This window comes from Notamacropus eugenii, chromosome 5 (genome assembly GCF_028372415.1).
Source record: "Notamacropus eugenii isolate mMacEug1 chromosome 5, mMacEug1.pri_v2, whole genome shotgun sequence".
NCBI classification, from domain to species: Eukaryota; Metazoa; Chordata; class Mammalia; order Diprotodontia; family Macropodidae; genus Notamacropus; species Notamacropus eugenii.
In genome coordinates this window covers 93,070,332-93,092,081 of record NC_092876.1, presented here as the reverse complement: position 1 = coordinate 93,092,081, position 21,750 = coordinate 93,070,332, and the positions used below count along the sequence as shown (strand labels likewise).

Here is a 21,750-nt window from a genome sequence, read left to right as displayed (position 1 = left end):
AGAGTCAAACATGACTGAACAACAATAGATATATGTAATTGCATCATATATATGTATATATATACATATATATACATACGTGCATGTGTGTGTGTGTGTGTATACATCATACTTTGAAGTCTAATCTACATCATTAATATTTTCACCATCACTTTGTACTTATATGTGAGTATGTATGTGTGTTTCTGGTGAGGGGGCAATGTGAGAGGAGGAATGACCTGTACCACACATCAGGTTTCATCAGGGAAAAAAAATGGAAAATAAATATCTATTCCAGATAATAAGTGTCTCAGAAAGAAGTTGGTCTCACCTCATTTTAAGTCTCTGAGAAAAGGCTAGATTAGGAATTATTTATCTTTTTTTTCTGTCATGAAACCTTTTTGACAATTTCAGGAATGCTTACGAACCCCTCTCAGAAGAATATTTTGTTGCCTACACTCATAATGAAAGAAAATGATATATTTATATTAGAAATCAGTGAAGAAAAAGATGTATTTTCCCCAATCCAAGTTCGCAAACCCCCTATTATCTATTAGACATCTGAGGTTCTATGGGACCTCATTAAGAGTTCAGGCTAGCGATTCACCAATGCCATAGGATTTTAGAGGTAAGGAAAACACTTTAGAGATCAATTTCAATACCCTCATTTACCACTGAGGAAAATGACACAATAAAAGGTAGTGTAGTATAGGTTGGATTAGATATCTTTGAGGTCTTTTACAAAACTGAGATTTTTTCCTCTTTGTGATTTATGACTGCCTGAACTGTCAACTCTCTACTAATCAATTCATTTCTAAGTTCAACGAACTCAGGGATAAAGTCTTAGCTAAACTTAATATCTGTCCTTTGTTGTTATTGTTGAGTCATTTTTCAGTCATGTATGACTCTTAATGACCCAATTCAGAGTTTTCTTGACAAAGATACTAGAGTTGTTTGCCATTTCCTTCTGTAACTCATTTGCTCATTTTACAGATGAGGAACTGAGGCAAACAGCATTAAGTGATTTGCCAGCTTCATACAGCTAGTAAGTGTCTGAATCTGGATTTGGCCTGAGGAAGATGAATTCATCTATCTAACATCTATCCTAGCACTTCAGGGCTCTTTCCACAGAAAAATTGTTTTAAAAAAATAAATCAGTACTGCTTTAATTTGTTCTGAATTACTGTATCAACCAATTGATTCCTAAACCCTCTTTGAATCCTCCCTAAAATAAAAGTCATACATCCAGTTTTTGTTTTAACCTCTATTATTACATCATGTGAATGTAATCATTAATTAGAGGGAAGAAACAAGGATTCAGGATGATAACTGGAAAACAAAGTGACCAGACTGAAGATAGAGTTAGACATCAGTGAACAGGAAGGGCATCATTTGCTTTCCAATTTATAATTTGAACACTTAAGAATTTTGTTAGACTTCTTACTTTTTCTGAAAGGGCTAGATTATATTCCTAAAACTGTACCCTTGCCCCATATTGCCTTACAATGTGGTCAGTAGTGGAATCTCCCTCCCTACCTTTAACCTTTAACATGTCTGCCTTAGATAGTGAGCAAAGACTGAGCACAGATAAGTTTCACCTGAAAACTTCTAATTTGCTGAATGGAGAATTCCAGTAATTTAGGAGGCAGCAGAAGAAATCAGAGTACTTACCTGGATGAAAGCCACCAGGTAGGCTCCTGAGACTGAAAGGCAGATGCAAGAAAAACAAAAAAACATCACTCCATGGGTTTGGTAAGCTCAACATGGATACTCTTTCTCTTTTTATCCATCCTCCTTTGGGATGCAGAGGCCCTTGAGAATGTTAGTTGGACTATCTCTTTTCTAAAACTAAACACAAGAATTCACAATTAAATTTCTGAGAGCTGGGGTTGGGTAGGAGGTGGGATAATAAAGGAAATTTGCTTGTGGAAATTAAGATCCAGACCATGTGAATGTAATAGAAATGCTTTTGGACTATTCCAGAGCCGTTCTTTGTATCTCCAGTACTTAACTGTGGTTCCCACATTTTTAAGCACTTAATATTAATTGATATTAAGTACCTAATATATACCTATTTGCTTGATAAAGTCAAGACGATATAATATTATAGAAAGAAAGCTGAATTAAAAGTCAGGAGATGTGTGTTCTAGCCCAGCTAGAACTTGTATAGCTTTGGGGGGGAAACTCTTCATGTATTTGAGATATGTGACCTTGGTCTAAGAAACTGTCTATATTTTCCCCAAAATTTTCTGCTTTCCTTCTAACCTTGACTATGCTTATTTTATTTATACAAAACTTTTTAATTTAATTTTAAGAAGGCCACTAACCTTTCACTTCACTTTCCTTATGTGGAAGAAAAAAAATTAGTGTGATGAGCTAGTTCATCTCTCAGAACTTTTAGCTCTCTTTTTTTTGAATTCTTCAAATCTTGTCATATTTGTTAATAACATTATCCAGCAGATTCCAGAAGTCAGATTGTCAAGAGCTGAAGAATAAATGTGTATATTTGATAATGAACAATTAGGAAATTTGTCGTTTGAGATAAAAGAAGGGATCATAAGAATGAATTTTAGAGTACCTGGACATGGTAGCTTAGGAACAGTTTTGTGCTGAACCTAATTTGCCCAAATTTGAGAAGGGATTGTTATATTTTCAGGGATTTTGCAAGTCAGTTAGTAAACGGCCATAATAGAGTTGATTGAGCTCCTATATTGGTAATCTTTTTTATTGCTTTAATGGGATTCTGTCAAACACAGGAGACTATATTTGTAATACTCCATTATCTACTTAAAATGATTTAATAATGAATATTTGAAAGTGAACATTTCATTCTGATGGTGCTAATACAACACTGGCAAGATGACCTGGAGTAGGTACTAAGTTATTATAAAATTTTCCTAAAAATCATCCTTTGAAACTGTTTAAATGAACAGTTGTTGTTATTCCTTGAAAATTTAATATTAGGAGTAAAACTAGTTAGTCATTTAAAAACATTTCTGTATGTAATTTAGCTACCAAGTTAATAAAAATAACAGTTCAAAGGTGGATCTAAAGAACTTGAAATTATTAATATTGGTAAATTACTGGGCAGCATGTGCTTTAAAGTTGCTATTGATGTAGAACACGTGTCCCATATTCTACAGGCAATTTCTTGTTTTTATTCCCTGCTGGCGAAGAGATTAGCTAACATCAATTTCTTGAATATCTTACTTTAGTGATTGATATTCTTGAAGAATTTTCACTGCTTTCAACTCTATTGCAGTCAAGATGAACACATATTCAGAAAACAGTAATCAAACACATCTTAGGAGATTTGGAAAATGTAAAGATTATTACTAGACAACATGAACCTCAAATTGAAGTTTTTATTATAGCAGATAAGTTTTAAGATATTTCATATTTTTTTAAATGTAATTCTCTTCCTAAGAATATGTAACTAAGAAATTTAATTCAACATGTGAACTTATGCCTTTTATCAGACTAAAAATAATGAAAACATTTTTAATTATTTTGATTTATTAGAACTATTTACTTGACATTATGAAGAACTAACTTTACCATGGAGAGCTGGTAGGGAAAAACATGCATCATTTAAGTGAAATTTTTCAATGAATTTGATTTGAATGATTTCAGGGATCTTGTAAATAGTAATGTGGAATCAAATAATGTGCTTGTCCCTGTGACTATACAAAAAAAAATGCTAAAAAAAGGTAGCAGTATTGTAATCAAAATTATTGTTGTTCAATCCGGTCCAGCTCTTCATGACCCCATTTTGGATTTTCTTGGCAAAGATACTGTAGTGGTTTGCCATTTCTTTCTTCAGCTCATTTTTACAAATAAGGAAATGAGGAAAACAGGGTTAAGTGACTTGCCAAGGGTTATACAATTAGTAAATGTGTGAAGTCATATTTGATTCAGGAAGATGAGTCTGCTTGACTCCAGACCCTGACATTCTACCCACTGCACTATGCAGTTACCCACTGGCATGTATGAGAAACATTAAGACTCTTACTTTGCCTGGATGACAGGGTAAATGGAGGGGATTTAGATATACTTGGTCTAGAAGATTACTGCCAGATTATGACAGGCTTTAAATGTCAAATGCAACAGTTTAGGTTTGATCCTAAAAGCAATTGTGATAAGCTCAAAATGAATATATGAATATAATAGCTTACAATTTTTATAAATAAAAGAAAATAGAAGTTTTATGTTGGGGTGAAAATTCTTTTCCAAATAAGAACTAGGGAAGATTATAAAAGGTAAAAAAGACATTTTTCATGCAAAATTTGATTTTATAAGAATGGAATCCATGAAGACAAATTAAGAGAAATATTACAGTGCGAAAAAATATTGACCTCAAATTTTACCTATAAAAGTCTGTTATGCAATATATGGAGAGAGAAATGTCAGATATATACAACACTAGAAGTCATTCTCTAAACACATAAATAGTCAAAGGTTATCAGTAAACAATTTCCCAAGAAAGATTTCAAAACTATAAATGACCAATTGAAAATATGCTCTAAATCACTATTAGTAAAATAGATGCAAATTAAAATAAAGTTGAGATTTCACTTCATACCCTACATATTTACAAATTTGACACAAAATAGAAACATTCAATCTTAGATGGAGTATATCAAAGAGCAAGTAATGTCAATGGAGCACTGAAATGGTCTAATTTGTCTGGTTATCAATTTGGAATTATGTAAACAAAAAAGACTACTCCTTTGAGTTAAATAAAGAACTATCCCTCCTTCCAATGACTAAGACAGAGGATTTCATGGGAAGAATGTAAATATGTCTGGCTGCCTTTGCTCTGTATATAGAGGGGGTGGGGTTGTATCCACCAAAGCCTGCTTTTGTTTATTTTCTGTGTTACAAAGTAGGGTTCAGACTGGGTGAGTTCCTCTCTTTCGGAAATTAATATCTATAAAGACAAAATGGAAATGTGCTTGATAAGGACAGGAATAAGTTTATATTTCTGGTTTAGGTAAATGAATTTGGCAAATGTGCAGGTCCATTGTAGCATGAGAAGAGAGAGACAGAGGAGAGACTACTTTTTTCTTTTTCATATCAGAAGGACCAGCAGACTCAATCTCCTGATCACTACCTCTACTGCTAAAAAAAAAACACCCTAAAAAAATACAGGACTTTTTTCCTCTCTGTTCTTCTACAAGGAAGGAATGATATCCTACAGCTTTACCCCATCCCCTCGGTTCCTAAAGGAGAAATGCTGACTGAAAGAAGATTGTAGGCAGGTCTTGGGCAACCTAGATTCCTAACTCTAGCTGGATGCAGTCTAGTGTAAACTCCACCGAAGGTTTGTCCCAAATCAAGTTTTGAACCTGATCTTTTTTATTACCTGTTACTTTGCCTTGTACATAAGACTCTAGAGGTTTGGCTCCTTCTCTCTCTCTCTTTACTGATATAGTCTGATATACTGATATACTTCTTTTTAGGGTTATCCCCAGTGAGAGAGGTTGCTGATTTTTTTTTTCTTCCAAAAGGTTTTATTAGCATTTAAAAAAAAAATGTCAAAATATGGAGAATGGTTACAGAGTTGTAGAAATTGGAAATCTTAGGCTACTTTAGCCAGGCTCCATGACATAAATTTCTATTGTGATATAATCATAGATCTCTCGAGTTGTAGTACAGCTTCTGGAAAAAAGGATCCTTCTAACAATATTCCCCCCAAATGGGCATCCATTCTGAAGTGATTAGAAACAGTGCCCTAAGAGTTAAAATAATATTGATTGACTTTGTGAAGCTGCTGGTGCCCTTATATTAGTCTGGGTCCTTTTCCTACAACACTGCCTTTGTTTAACTCCTTGCTAAATCTCAGGCCTACTATTTTTGTGTCAATAAAGCTCCCAATGGCTACAAAGAAAGTCTAAGTGAATTCATTCACATTTTGAACCAGCTCTTCCATCTCTCTTCAACATATTCTGCATTTAAAGACATCCAATAATGGGAATTCACTACTTCCTGAGGTAACTCATTCAGACTTTTACATTGTTCTACTTCAGGCCTGCACATCTGCCCAAAATTCTTTGGCTCGGCCCGGTGCCATAAGCTGCCAGGGGCCCACAGTTTGTGCAAGCCTATTCTATTTGCTACAAGAAACCTTTCCTTGCCTGAAGTTTTGTTTTGTTTTGTTTTTTTCCCCACCTAACTGGTATGAATCTCTGTCACAATGTATACCTTGCATTTTGTTCTGACAGAAACCTCTCAGTGCATCTGTAATAGTGAGTTGACTATTAATGATTTTCAGAAGACCATAGCTCTATGGCTCTCTTTTCCCCTAAAACAAGAAAGTGGAGGTGAGCCAAAAGAACAGGAGGGGATGTGACACATTTCTTGGTCACTAGAAAGAGTAACAGGAATTAGAGGGCACAAAGTCAAGTCAGTGCCTAGAGTTTAACAAAGTATACCATTTTCCTTTCAGGTAAGGGTTCTTAGCCTGAGGTGTCTGAACTTTTATTTGGTTGATTGGTTTACATTTTGATGACTTCACTTCAACATAATTGATTTACTTTGTAATCTCATACATTTTATTTAATGAATTTAAAAACTTGATTCTGACTTTCTAGTTCAGTTTGGGTGACTACTTTGGACTATGTTGTCTGATATTTGCTTTAGGCTATGAAAATGAAATGAAATCAAAAGTAAAACACTTTACATATCTTAAAGTGATATCACATTCCTGCTAACTCTTCTTGGATTTTATCTGGCAATTGATAACCAGTCCGTTGTTATTTAGGGTGGATATTCCAGCAAGTTCTAAGTTTCTACACCTTGCATTCTAGTCTGGAAATCACCCTGCTGAAATATGCTTTTATCACCCTTATCTTGGAAGATAAAGTAACTTCCCTTCTACAAGTTAAGTAGACTTTCTCCAAAGCTGACATGGTTTAAGGAATTCATAGTAAGCTCTCTTGTCCTAAACTATTTGGTCACACAGAGCCCTGCTATTTTTCTACCATTTCTTGCTCAGTATATTGTTTACAGTAGACTTTTACTAAATGTTTTTATATGGCTTAATTTAGACAAGAACACAATTTTTCCCTTTCTGATCACACAAAATATTTCTCCTCCAACTTGGAAATTGTAGTCTTCATTCCCTTTGAAATCTGGAAGCTTTAGTTCCTGAGAGCACTCTTCTTTGCTTTCTCCTTTTCTGCCTTCTGCTACTTCAAATCCCCATGTCATGACAGTAAGTCATTTATTCTGGGTAGTCTACAATAAAAGATGGGGCAACTAAATGACACAGTGATTAGAGCACTGGGCTTACAATTATTATTTCATTTGATTCTCAAAACAACCCTAGGAAGTAGGTACTATCATTATCCCTACTTTACGGATGAAGAAACTGAGGCAAAGACAGGTTAAGGAACTTGCCCAGTATCACACAGTGTCTAAGGTGGAATTGAAACTCAGGTCTTCCTGACTTCAGGCCTAATATTCTATCCACTGTGCCACAATCACCTAAAGTCATTCAGCTATCTGAATGAACATCTTGATGCTCTCCTTTGACATCTGGTCTCTACACACTTGTAGGCCAAGGAAAGCTTCTGGCATAGCCACCTCACCTCTTACTTAAAAATATAAAACGGATGTATCTGAACATGAGTCAAAGAGAAAAAAAAGTACTCTTGGCTATTTACTTCTTGACTGAACACATTGTTGAGGGAATGCATTAGAAAAACCTGGACCCAGTATGGTGAACCTAAGAATGTTGATGAACTCAGTGCTATGTGCGTGAGAATGACTGAATGGGATTTTGATAGCTACAGCATTTTTCATTCTGAAATCTCTAATGGTGGTAAGGACCTTATGCTTGTTGTTCTTTCAATACCCACTTCTGCAAAGACCTCCTGAAAATGGTTTTCTCTGAGATTTTCAAATACAAACTCAAGCCTACATTAAGCAACTTGATATATATATATATATATATACATATGTATGTATGTATGTATGTATGTATATATGTATGTACGTATGTGTGCATGTATATAAATTAATAATAAAGTATCCAACCAAAAACTCTGGACTTGGCAGAGAGTGGTGATATATTCTGAAGAAAAAAGATGTATATTCTTTTGTTTGGCAGTCTCTTTGCTTTCTTAATCTCCAAGGTTTGAGTTACTGTGATGTGGGATCAGATAAAGCCTATGAAAGGGATATGGAGCAATCTCATAGCTGTGTTTACCTAAATGCTGTAATCAAAAAGGGGGGAAGGGGGAGAGAAGAGACAAATATTAAAGTAACAGATTTAGGTTGATTCCAACATTTGATCCCAAGCCCATTTGTGGGAACTGGAATGGATTTGGTCACTATACTCAATTCAGTACTGAAGTCATGAAGAAGAAATGGTCAAAAGTACGTTGAAAAAGCCATCAAGAGACTAAGTAAAGAGAAATGGTGGGATTTTGTGCCTCCAAAGGGAGTCTGGAAAATATTTTTAGCCTATTTGTTTTCCATGAGTCATCCAACAAGTTTTCCATTGGTATGGGCAACCATGGTGCCACATTCCCAGAATGGCTGACTGGGAGAAGAAAGGCTATTTTGAAGATAAGCCAACCTTATGCAACGGCAGAGGGGTCATTCATGTTTTTCTTCAGTAAGAGAGGAAAGACAAATTTCTATTTCAAAAAATTCAGTGGACTAGACCTCCATATACCTACTGAATCCCCTACTCCCAAATCCTTTCCTTGTGCCCTCCTAAAACTACCCTTCAATGTTCTTCCAAATTGTCCTATAACTCACAGAGTACAAAATACCACTTTTATGTCTCCACAGATAACTCTCTGCCTTTTATTTGCTGGAGAATGGAGTGGGGTGAGGAATAGAGTTAACTTTTTCATTTTTTTCAATAATTGATTTTTTCTTTTGAGACTCAGACAAAATGTATTAGTAGGGAAGGAGGGTTAAGGAAATATAACTTCTGCTTCCATCTAGACAGGTTGAGACTTGTGTTTGAGAGTGAGTGTGTGTGTGTGTGTGTGTGTGTGTGTGTGTGTGTGTGTGTGTGTGTGTGAAGAGGGGGGGAATAGTTGTTTAAATTTAAATTTTACAAACAACAAACAATTATAAGGTTATAAGGTGCATTATGGGAGATAGGGTGTAGTGTCTAGGCAATGTGAAAAGGATTAAAAACTTCTAGTCTTTAGAGTTAGTAACTGCAGGTGACCTGCAGTACAAGTGGGAAGGTGTGTTTGGAAGACAGGAGCTACACCTTGACAGAATGGATTGTCTTTGGCTCTAGACAATTGGAAGAAAAACAGCCACTTTGGAGGGAGTCATCTTTTATTTCTGCTTAGGGTACACTACAGTTTCAAAGACAGCATGAAGACAGCAGTTAGAGCAATGCATGTGGTCACTGTGGTTTTTAGAAATCACATAAGAGAACCAGTATGAGTTGGCTGGTCAACTTGACCATGTAACTGCCAAGGGAGGATATAGATCTTTGTTTTGGGGGGGAATGGCATGTCACTAAACCAGGCCTTGATAAATGATGGATAAACCGAAAGGGAGATGATTGATAGATATACATGAATCAAAGACTTAATTTAAAAAGGCAAAATAGAACATTTAGGATTTTTAGATTTAGATTCTAATAATGTTTATAAGATTTTTAAGTTGTACAATTTTATGCAATTGCATGTATGTATACCTCAGTGCTTATTTTTTTTTCCCTTTCCCCTCTCTGCTCTTGGTAATAAGAGCAATAGCTAGCATTTGTATCATGCTTTAAGACTAGCATGTTATCTCATTTGATCTTCACTATATCTCTACTAGTTTGTTACTGGTACAACAATGTTTTTTCCTATATGCCAGATGTCCCTTCACCTATTTGTTGAAATATTTCTGAATAGTTCTTCTTTTCCTTTTATAATTAAAAAAAAAAAAAACCTTCCTATTGTTTTATCTGTTCATGTGTGATTTAGGTTTCTGTTATATTCTAGCATTTGTTTCTTATTTCCTTTCCTCCAGAAAGTTAGTCAGTCAATTAACATTTTTTTATATCACTATTTTGCTCCTTCCCTCTCTGCAATGTCACAGACTTCTGAGAACCTGGACAACTTGTCATTAATATCTCCTTCAGTTGACGGTAGGATTGGGAGTAAAGGTCATCTCGACCAAATTCTCTACCTGAAAGATACAGCTTCTCTACAAAATTTTTCACAAAGAAAGTTTACTGCCTCCCTGTTTGAAGAATTCTAGTAATGAGCAGACTTTCTGAGACAGCACATTCCTTTCTGGAACAGCTTTTGTTGATGGGAAGTTAAGTTTTCTTTTCAGTGGAGGATTTTTAATGACAGGATAGTTGATATGGTTGAAGGGATTAGAGCCTGAGGCAGGATATGAACTAGATGACTTTTAAGATTCCTTTCTAGATCTGAGATTCTGTGAAGTTATGTAATCACTTAGTCTGTTCTCAAATTCCAAATTGGATGATACCCAACTGAACTTAATCTGCTTAGTGTTGATATACATTTTTTTTTTTAAATCTCTAGGGGAGTCATCTAAGACTCCCCTTGTCACCTCTTTCCAGAGCATCAGTTTCCCTCAGTCTCTACTGTCTGATTGTCTATCTGGCTTTCCTCAATGCCTTATATTTTGGGATCTGAATTCAGCAAATTCAAAGCATTTATTAGGCGTCGCAAAAGAAGTTCCTAAATAATAATCATGAGGATTAGTTCCAGATTCCATATGCTATCATACTATCCTGCTCTCTCCTGCCAGAATTTTTTCTTTAAAAATGTAATTGAGTCATTGGAAGATTGCCAGTCTGTTGGGAAGGCTCCAGAGAAGAAGCCATAAATCCATCGCAGAGGTACTGGGCTGAGAGGGCAAATTTGCTAGCCTCTCTTACTGATGACCTGACACTCATGTCAAATGCATGGATTTCCTACCTCTTTCCTTCACATATTGATCTTTACCTTTTATGACTAATATAAAACTTTACACTTCAAGACCAGTTTCCTTCCTTCTTCCCCCTGGTGCTCATTATCCATGCCCCTCTTTTCCCCTCTGCCCCACTTGGTGCATGTTCCCTTTTCCTCCAAAGCTGAGTCCTTAATATGTTACTTACTGACTTCCCTAGTTAACTTAGTTCTTGGGCCAGAACATGGTCAGGTTGCTATCTACTTTTTTTGCTCCATGTCAGTGATGCTAGTGTATGAATATGCTTCATCCTGAGTCAATTTACATAGATTTTCAATATGCCCCTGACAAAAACCATTCCTCCCACCATTCCATGGGCATTCCTCTGTCAGGGAGCCCTGAATGGGGTTGATAGAGGATGATGATTGTTACAACATGGTAGATTTACTCTGCTATCGCTTCCACTAATGAAAAACTGAGGTGATGTGTACTTATTCAACAACAACAACAACAAAAAACCATTTATCAGCTATTTCTCTAACAGTGATGCAAAAGCCCGCTTTATCATGACAATTCTTTCCCTTTGATCAGATTATTGACTTGTTGAGTACTGGTTGGTTAAATTCCTCAGGTTTTTTTCATGCGTATTACTAAGTAGTTATGCCTCCCTCAATCTTATTAGTGAATTTCATTTTTGTACCTGAAGGAGAAATAAAATTTAACAACTAAGTAAGGACACTGTAAAGCTGATGATCTTAGTCACAGTAGTAAAAAATTATTTCTTCTTCTTGGATAGCAGACATTTGGAACTCTTGTTTTAATGATTACCTTACTCCAAATGTACTTATTTAGCAAATTTAAAAGTCAATGTAGTCACTTCTTTTTTGCTCTCTTTGAAGAAGAAGCGGTTTCCCACTCCAAAGCAAATTTAACTAGTTGCACAGCAAATATTCCCCCAGAGACTTGTCCTCGTTTCTTCAAAAGGAGTTACCTATATATTCTAAATTGCTTCTGAATGATGTTGTTTGGTTATGTGCTCTAACTGGGCCAGAAAAGTTAAAGTAATCAAATATTTACCCAAAGAAGTAAAAGCTGCTACCAGTAAACAGTCTTCCTCAGTATGCTAATAAATAACTTTCTTTTCAGTTTGGCTACTAGTGTTAATTGACTTCTGGTAGGTCAATACATCTGGTTGGTAAGATACTCCCTGGGTTATCAGCCCAAGCTGATAAATCCCTAATACTCTCATTTGTGGGAGTTGGCATTTTGTCTATTATATTTCATTGTATTAGATTCAGCCTATTTTTCAATCCTGTCATAATCTTTTTGGTTCCTGGTCTTGTTGGCCAGCATTGTAGCTGTCTTCTCTAATCCGTGTTATCCATGAATAAGAGGCATGCCATTTCTGCTTTCATATACACTAGCGATAGAAATGTTCAGCAAAACGGATGACTTGGAATGGAGCCTTTGAGGAATTAATGTGTGTGTGTATGTGTGTGTGTGTGTGTGTGTGTGTGTGTGTGTGTGTGTGTGTGTGTGTGTGTGTGTGTGTATATTCGGATAAGAACTGTAGGTCTTGCATCATATTACTGACTTCTCGAGTACTGGCCAAAATTTCTGTGACTATCTGGTTATTGCTTCATGATAGTGTATGGATTAAGAGTGATAGGGGATCAGTAGGTTAACCAACCTATTTGTCAAAAAACAGGGGACATAGAGGGGCATATGTCTTAGAATCTTTAGAATCTAGAATCTTTACAAATTTACAAAGTAGCCTTTCCAATTTTAGAGAGAGCTTTTGAAAATTCGATTTTTCAGAAGCCAGAAGATTCTGGGGGAAAGGGGAAGGTTCAGGGGATATTGTTAGAACATTGGGAATCTTCAGGGGTTAGACAGAGCTTGGTAAAACCAGAATAAAAACACTGATCCCTTCTACAATACATAGTTTGATTTCCCAGGGCCTTGAAAGACTGAATATTAAAAAATAACAAAATCCTAGACTTTGTCTGAGGGAAACAAAGGTGAGAGTCTTTCTTTAACATGAAGGGAGCAGATTCTTAGTAGGCATGTGTATAAAGTGTAAAATCAATTCAACAAACATTTGTTAAATATGTTTTATGTATCAGGCACTGTTGGTTGGTAGTTGTCCTTCATCTTCGAAGAGGATCAAAGTGATATCACCATGATAAACTGAAATTTCAGTGTGTCCGACTGTGATCAGACCAATATGACTTGGATGCTCTAATACAGGTTGGGCACAGATAGTCCCTGTGAATATTTGGACGGGATATCCCAAATTTGCCCATCCAGTGTTTACTTTGTGCTATCTCAAGTGTGCTTTACTGAAAAAACACAGCAACCTTTCTGACGTGGGCAAGCCATGCTGAACAGTCCTGTGCCAGTGTCTCCCAGGTTACACAGTCATATTCAAAGTTCTTGAGAGAGACCTTGAGAGTGTCCTTGTATCATTTCTTCTGGCCACCATCTGATATCCTGCCCCATATGAGTTCTCCATAAAATAGTTTTTGGTCAAGCATACATTTTGCATTCAAACAATGTGTCCAACCCACAGTTGCACTCTCTGAAGCATAGTTTGAATACTTGGTAGTTCAGCTACAGCAAGGACTCAGTCAGTGTCTGGTACTTTTTCTTGCCATGTGATCCTCAGAATCTTCCAAAGACAGTTCAAGTGGAAGCAATTCAGTTTCTTGGCATGGCGCCAGCAGACTGTCCATGTTTTGCAAGCATATAACAATGAGGTCAGCACAATGGCTCTGTAGACCTTCAGTTTGGTAGTCAGTATAATACCTCTTCTCTTCCAAAATTTCCTTCAGAGCCTTCCAAACAATGAACTAGGTCTGGCAATGCATACTTTGGTGTCCACCTGTTCTACCTAACTCTCACCTGTGGCTCTAAGAAGCTGCAGCGTGCGCAGTGGTCACACCCATGTAAACTGTTTTGTCAGATGGCCCAAATCAGGTTGAGAGTAACCAAGGAGTCTCAAACCCATTGGTGAGTTAGGAGATTGTGAAGACTTCCTCTGGTGAAATGGGTGGATGAGAACAATTTGTTCCAATGGCCATGAAGGCAGATGAAGCAGGTGATGTGGAGCACTTAGAGCTTGTTTAGACACTGAAGACGCCAAGGTCATCCACTGCATCCTGAGTCACCACCAGCCGTCTTGACTCTGTCATGACATTGGACTATGACTCTGGAGGAGTGAGGCTGATGACTTCATGCAGCTCTGCCTCACTTAAATCCAATTTACACACATATCAAAAGACATCACCCATACCATTTCACCAGGCACTGTATAAGGTGCTGGAAATACCAAGGTGGAAACTTGGTTTCCCTAGGGCAAGAAGTGATATATTACCTGGAGGAAAGATAATAATAACAGCTAATATTTATATGAAAATCTGGAAGACTTATCTTCATAAGTTCAAATCTGGACTCAGTCACTTTCTAGCTGTGTGACCCTGGGCAAATCACTTAGCCCTGTTTTCCTCAGTTTCCTCATCTATAAAGTGAGCTAGAGTAGGAAATGGCAAACCCCTTCAGTATCTTTGCCGAAAATAAAACGAAACAAACAAGAAATCCTAAGATGGGGTCATGAAGAGTTCAACATAATTAAAAAGTGGCTCAACAATTGATATATATATGTATATATATATATATATATATATATATATATATATATATATATATATATATATATATATATATATACATATATATATAGTGCCTACTACTGTGCTAAATGTTTTACACATATTTCATTTAATCATTGCAATAACCCTGGGAGGTAGGTATGATTATAATCCCCACTTTGTAGTTATGGAAACTGGGACAGACATAGGTTAAATGATTTGCCCAGGGTCACATAGCTAGTAAGTGTCTGAGATCAGGTTTAAACCAAGGTGTTCTTGACCCCAGATCCATCACACTATTCTACCTAGAATCTATCACTATTATATTATCTAGCTATCAAATAAAGCAATGAAGACAAAAATACAGTCATTTTCTTACAGATGATTTGTGGGGAGAGAAGTTCAGAAGCTGAAGGAATGGGAAGATGACAAGATAAAAGAAACACATGGCTACTTTCAAAAGGAAGGAAAAGGAATTAATTTTCAAGTTTCCTGTCAATGTGCATTCCTCTTCTAAGTTCTTCTCTCTTTGTTCCTCACTCTAGAACCCCACCCCCATCCCCACCCAGTGAAGGATCAGTAAAGAAAATGTGTGACTAGATCAGCATATGAGTCCAAAGAGTAATCCTGGGGATGAACTGTCTTCTGAATCATCCCCTTTTCTGTCTTTCTTTTGCTGAAATAGGTGTGGGCGTTCTCCCTATGCATAGGAAGTAGTCTTAGGTAGGATAATAGGCTTAGGCTTGCCTTTAATGGGAACATGGTCCATTTATCTTTGAATGACTATAGAACTAGCAGAGCCTGGGGCCTCCACTCAGATCAATTGTATCTCACTTTGTGTATGTTTTCCCATCCTTATTGAATACCATACATTCTCATTTTTAATGACACTTGGTAATATCTCCTATTTGTGCCTCTCCTTGATTTTCTTTATAGCATGAATATATAGTTGTGGATAGAGTTCTGGACATGGATTCAATTATACTTGGGTGTAAACCCTACCTTAGACACCACAGTTTACTCACCTTTTATGTACCCTTTGGTCTTCTTTTCCTTACACATGCCTCTTCAATTCCAGATTCCCTCCCTTTTCACCTGGAATACTTTTCTTTCATCATCTTTGCCTCATGGCTTTCCTGTCTTTCTTCAAGGATCAATTCAAATCTCACCTACTACAGGAGGCCTTTTCCACCCACCCCCAACTCCCATTAACTCCCATTTATATCCTGTCTGATGCTGTTTCTATCTGTCTGTCTGTCTGTCTCTCTTTCTCTCTCAGGCTGCCTTGTGTTATTGCCCTTGCCTTTGTCTCTTCCTCTCCCTCTTTCCCATTCTCTCTACCTCTCTTTCTGTCTCTCAATCTGTACCTTGCTTTTCTTATTCCTGTGACTCTAGGGGAAAGGATTGACCCAATATGTAAATAGCTGTGCAAAGACTTTAGAATACTCTAGGGCATGTCCACCAATCTTCATGGTATGACCCAGAACCTTGATGGTGGGGCTGATGGCCACCTGGGAGATCAGGGCATGACTCCAAAGTATGTGTGATAAAGTAATCAAAGGGTGGGAAACATTGCACCCTTCCTTTTCACTTCCCAGTAGTCAATCTAGAGGTTTGTGTCTAACACAACCTTATTTTGCCATCACTCATTACAGCTAAACATTTCCCCAGTTCCTTCCTTCTAAAAGGTCCTGACCTTTCTTCCTTTGGGAGGCATGAAAACGGTCACTCCTCCAAGGAATTATAACCTATTCCTGACTGGAGAATTCATAGAAAGAATAGCTCAAGTGCCTTTGGGAAGACTGACACATCCCTCCCCTAACAAGTATGATGTGGAGCTAGGGAGAGGGGGAATACTGATTGAGATTCAAGTTCAAAAAATGTTTGGAGACCTCAGAGGCTTAGAGTACTTCTACTTGCTAGTACTAGCCCTAGGGCCTCAGGTGGGGTGGAGGGAGCAATGAATGGAAATGAGAGAGATTAATATCTAGTAGCTAATCTCATCACTTTGGCAAGACTGCTACCCTCCCCCTAAGAAGTTAGCATCATTCACTAATCCAGGAAAAAAGACTGTACCTGATATGACTCACCAGGACCTGAATCTTATAAACTCTTCCAGGGCCAAAAACGGGTCATAGCCTACAGTACAGCTGGAAGAAACTTTAATCATGTGGTCTAGTCTTCTCATCTTTGTTCTTTGCCTGCCCTGTTGTTTGTCCTTTCCAGTGATCCCCAAAACTATCCGTGATGATTTGGAATTCTTTAAGGTAAGTATCATATGCCCTTCTTTCCTGCTGTAGTGATCTTAGGAAGCATGGCTAAGTCTCCTTGTTTCTGCGCACTCAGGCGTAAAACAGATAAGTTTCCAATGCTTTAAAGAACTCTTTGCCACCCAACTCTGAACTACATAATTTTTGTTGTTTTTTTTTAATCATCTCTCTGTGACTCCATTTGGGACTAATCTTGAGGTCAAAGTGTATGACTAGATGTATCTTACAAGAAATACTTTTCTTTGTATTCCTAGTACATAATCAACCTATAAGGCAAAGCCTGGGTCTATTTTGCGTCTATCTTCTACACCAGACCTGTGGAATCTCAAGGCTGGGACAATCATTTACATTTATCTAACTACTGGTAGTTGCTAATTCTAACCATCTATGAAATGGTTGCATTATTTGGATTTGTACTGCCTATTTCCATTGGGCTGTAACTTGCTTTATGTCCATGTCTTACCACCCACCCACTCCAAACAGGGCCTTAGATTCACAAGACCATATGTTTATCCTTAGATCTCAAATGGTATTGGATATAGGTACATAATAGTACTTTATATTTTTGATAACTTGATCTGGTAAAATGGAAAGAAGGCTGGATTTGAAGCCAGAGGACCTCAATTGCTAGCTTTCCATTTAACCTGAGTTAAGTTATTATCTAGGGCCAGTTTTCTCACCTGTAAAATAAAGGGTTTAGACTCCAGTTATAAAAATCTTGTGCCTATTAATTGTCCTCTTTGTCCTCTCTGGGAACTTTCAGCTCCCTGAATATTCTCTCATGCCTCTGGCTCAGGCTCATTTCCCTTTTATTTTAGAATTACTTTCATCGATTCTTCTTCACCAAAGAAGAATCCCAGTACCAAACTCTTGAGGATCAGTTGCGCTTCTTGCAGCATTTCTTCAGGCTGGAAGAAACTGGGTGGTTGGATGAGCCCACAAAGGCCATCATAAGGCAGCCTCGATGTGGGGTCCGAGATGTTGCTGACTACTCATTTTTTCCTGGGAAGCCCAAAATTAGAAATAACCCCATAACCTACAGGTAACTGTTCTTAGGTCATAGAATGGAGCATCTCCAGGAGGATCTGTGGAGACCAAGGGGAAAAGAGAGAAGAAGAGGGTGGTGATGGAGGGACATTGTTCTGTCAGGACAGCATCAATAAATAATCTTTCATCCACAAAAGAAAATTCCATAAGCCTCCAGGGTATTCAAGTACCTATTCAAGTGTCTCTATCCTTAGATTATAATTTCCATACCTTTAATGATATGGTCCCTCTAGTAGCGGCTGGTATTTTCTTAACTGAGCCAAGATGACATAATGACTTAGGCAAGTCATGTAATTTCTGATTCCCAGTCTCATTTATAAAATGATAAATTTGAATGAGGTGAACTGCAGCAGAAATGGTATTTGGACCCAGGGATCTGATTCCAAATCCAGTATTCTTTCCAAGGGGCTATAATGCCTCACATTGTCTGTGTTACACTTCAACTCCCTTCCATTTTGTCTCTCCTAGTATCATCAACTATCCAAGGGGCATGAATCATAGGACAGTTGAAAAGATCTTGCGAAAAGCAGCAGAAGTTTGGAGTAGCGTGACGCCCTTGAAGTTCCGACGAGTGTATAAACAACATTCTGACATTGAGTTTGCTTTCTTGGCTGGAGGTAAGAAGGCAATAACACCTAGAAAATGAGGGATCACTGAAGATGTTTCCTATCTGACTAACTGCCTCTGACTCAAAACCTGAAAGTAATCAAGCAAATTAGAGAAGCAAACTGCATTCTCAGGCTCCTTCAGGGGTGCTGCAGCATTTCATTGGTCCTGACAGACATCCTTGGAGATATATGAGAAAATTGAGGCAGATAGTGAGCATCTGAGGTTAGAAAGATTAGATAATGGAGGCAGATAGTGAGTATCTGAGGTCATATTTGAACATATTCCTCATTCTGGAAGCTCCTTAATGCCATCTTTTAGATTTATTAACTTTTTTTGGGTGCTAAGATAGTGTTCTAATTTTAAGGATTTAAACTAACCCTCTTTTCTCCTCTATACAGATGAGAATTTTCTTCATCTCCCATTGTAACATTCCTTTGGAACTTTTATCTTTATGTCCATTTCAAAACATGGGATAGATGAATCCCTGACGTAAGCTTCTCAACAGGCTTCCAAGAAGATCTCTCTTCTACATTCCCCAGTGTGATTTCTCAATTCCTGTCCACCAACATGATATTTTAAATTGCTTAGCACAGTGCCTGTATGTGTGGAAGCTAGGTAGCACAATGGGTAGAGTGCAGGGCCTGGAGTCAGGAAGACTTACCTTCTTCCTGAATTCAAATCAAGCTGCAGATGCTTACCGGCTATGTGACCCTAGGCAAGTTAATTTAACCCTGTTTGCCTCAGTTTTCTCAACTTTTAAATGAGCTGGAGAACTGACCCGGTATCATTGCTAAGAAAACCCCAAATGGGATCACAAAGAGTTGGGTGCATGAATGAACTAGGAAGCCAAATGCTTATTCTCTCCTTCTCTTGCAGATCATGGAGATGCCTATCCCTTTGATGGAGAAGGAAACACCCTAGCTCATGCTTTTGCCCCAGTTCCTAACTACCAAGGAGCAATCCACTTTGACAGGGATGAAGAATGGTCCTATTATGACGAGGGTAAATCTGACCTTTAGGTAATCGGGGATCCAACATAGCAATGCAAGAGACACTGGGAAGCAAAGACAAATGATGGCAGAATCCAGTGGATCTTGGTTGACTCACATGGAAACTTCATTATTTAAGAATTCTTCATTTAAATCAGAAAGGGTAGGAGTTTCAGGGGAAGGAGAGGTTAATGCTTTCTCTCCTTGGAAACTATTTGTTTTATTTTGCAGTTTTATACTCTTTTTCCCATCTTCATACCCAATCCTCTTATTTTTTATAATTAAATTTATTTCATGTCTCTCAACCTTTTCAACCTCAGGAGTCAACCTCTTCGTGGTGGCTGTTCATGAGATAGGCCATGCCCTAGGCCTGGGACACTCTCAGGATTCAGACTCTATCATGTTCCCTAACTATCAATATCAGGACCCAAAATTCTTCAGGCTCAGTGACGATGATATAATAGGAATCCAGAGTCTTTATTAAGGTCAGTACCTTGGTAAGAAGTGGGTGAAGATAATAAACCCTCAGAGCTCCCATGTTTGGGTGACTTGGCCAGACTTCCTTACTTTATTTTTAACTCCAGTCTTTCTAGCTGTATTATCTTAGGCAAGTCACTTGCCCAGTCACTGGGCTCAACGTTCTATCCACTATAGCACCATGTCATATCTTGATGAAGGATGAGTATACGCTTGTCTTTTAATTCAATGTGGGATAATGCATTATATACCAAATGCCCAAGTAAATTAACTTCTGGGCCCCTACTCGGCCTTCATTTTCTTTACTTTTTCTTCCCTCAGGGAAAAAGAAAATGCCATATCTTGAAGTTCTAGACTTGGCGCACATGGATCCTTTTCCATAGAAAGTGTTAATTCCCTGACCCAGGAAGCAAACTGGTAACTCATGGAGAAATGCTTCCCATGTTACCTTTGATGCCTGCTGGAGCTAAGATTCAAAGTATTGGGAGAGGAATGGTCTAATTTAAAATTTCAACTCTGAACAAGAAAACACAAAGGAATATTTTAAACGTGAAACTGAATGTCCTTTTTCTACTGCCTTTTTTTAAAGTATGTAAATAAATTGTACATATTATTTGTAAAACTGTCCTGCTTGTGTGTACTTCATTTCTTAAGGATGATCAGTAAAGGCTTCTTTTGAAATGTGGAAATTCAAATAGAATTTACAAGACAGGAGGACAGAAGGAAAAGAGGATTCCAGACACAGATCAACAAGTAGCCCAGTAGGTAGAACTTCGGGCCTTGAAGTCATTGTTATTCATAAGATACTTGTAATGCCTGACGCAGAGTAGGTGTTTAATAAATGCATTTTTCCTTTCAATACTTCCCACATGGCCTGACACTTAAATCACTGTAGTCAGTTGCTTCTCTGTCTTAATTTATGTTGGGAATCAAAACACCAGTAACTAGACCTTGCCGCTTTCCTATACCTGTCACAATTCCCTGAAAAATACTTAGCTCTTAACTAAGTTTCTCATACCTCTGCTCAGAAACCCAGGTGCTAGTGCCAATGAAAAGTTAGTCACCCTCAAGACCAGGAACACCCCATTCCCAGGTCTGGCTTAATCATTTACTGTTGTCCTGGTTTCAGCTCAATGTACTTGCATAGCTACAGGGCATACTTAGCCTTTATTAATAGGATCATAGATTTAGAATTGGAAGGGACTCAAGAGGTTATTTATGCCAACCTCTTCATTTTACAATTGTGGAAACTGAGGCCCAGAATGTCTAGGGGACTTGCCCCGGTATCACACACACATTAACATGGCAAATATCAATTTATCCTCAACATCTTTGCAGTGAGGTAGTATTTTTATCCCCCATTTTATAGATTAGAAAAAAATTAGTCAAATAGTGATTAAGTGACCTACCTAGGGTCACACAGCTAAGTGAATATTGAAACCAGATATGAACTCAAAGATTTCCTTATTTCATGCCCACGTACTTTTGTACTGTACCACCTAGTTGCTTCCACGTTGCTTGTCCCAACACCCAAAGACCTGAATGAACTTTGATATTCAAGGCCTACCACCTCATCTTCCATCCTTATTTTTATACTCCTCATCTTACGTATTGTATGATTTAGATTAGTGGACTGCTTTCCATCACTATTGACTGCCCAAGCCCCAAATTGACCTATGTGCCCTGTTCAAATCATTGATTTCCTTCCATTAACTCCTTTCCCATAAAGATTTTGCTCACCTATCCTCATTGGTTGGTTGTTTTCCAAAATAACATCATGACAAAGTTTCAGTGTGTCCAACCATGGCTGATCAGACCAATACAAGCTCAGAATGCTCA

The 21,750-nt window shown here is 37.6% G+C and overlaps 1 protein-coding gene across 2 annotated transcripts; it reads left to right on the top strand.

The window, feature by feature from the left end:
- The first annotated feature begins 1,626 nt into the window (after positions 1-1,626).
- LOC140504852 (collagenase 3-like) lies at positions 1,627-20,533 on the top strand. 2 transcript variants are annotated; one of them, XM_072610211.1, is made up of 6 exons: positions 1,627-1,731; positions 17,608-17,831; positions 18,305-18,453; positions 19,322-19,447; positions 19,755-19,919; positions 20,233-20,533. In XM_072610211.1, the coding sequence occupies exons 1-5, from the start codon at positions 1,723-1,725 to the stop codon at positions 19,916-19,918; spliced, it is 672 nt and encodes a 223-aa protein (XP_072466312.1). In that variant the 5' UTR covers positions 1,627-1,722; the 3' UTR covers position 19,919; positions 20,233-20,533. The 2 variants fall into 2 exon arrangements, with proteins under 2 accessions (XP_072466312.1, XP_072466311.1); XM_072610210.1 differs by lacking the exon at positions 1,627-1,731 and adding an exon at positions 16,596-16,786.
- Positions 20,534-21,750: the final 1,217 nt, after the last annotated feature.

What these genes read in the sequence shown, in the direction of transcription:
- LOC140504852 (XM_072610210.1), top strand. Translation starts at nt 16,688, where the DNA reads ATGTGGTCTAGTCTTCTCATCTTTGTTCTTTGCCTGCCCTGTTGTTTG. An exon ending in AATAACCCCATAACCTACAG is followed by an intron (nt 17,832 to 18,304) that starts GTAACTGTTCTT and finishes TGTCTCTCCTAG; the next exon opens with TATCATCAACTATCCAAGGG. An exon ending in GTTTGCTTTCTTGGCTGGAG is followed by an intron (nt 18,454 to 19,321) that starts GTAAGAAGGCAA and finishes CTTCTCTTGCAG; the next exon opens with ATCATGGAGATGCCTATCCC.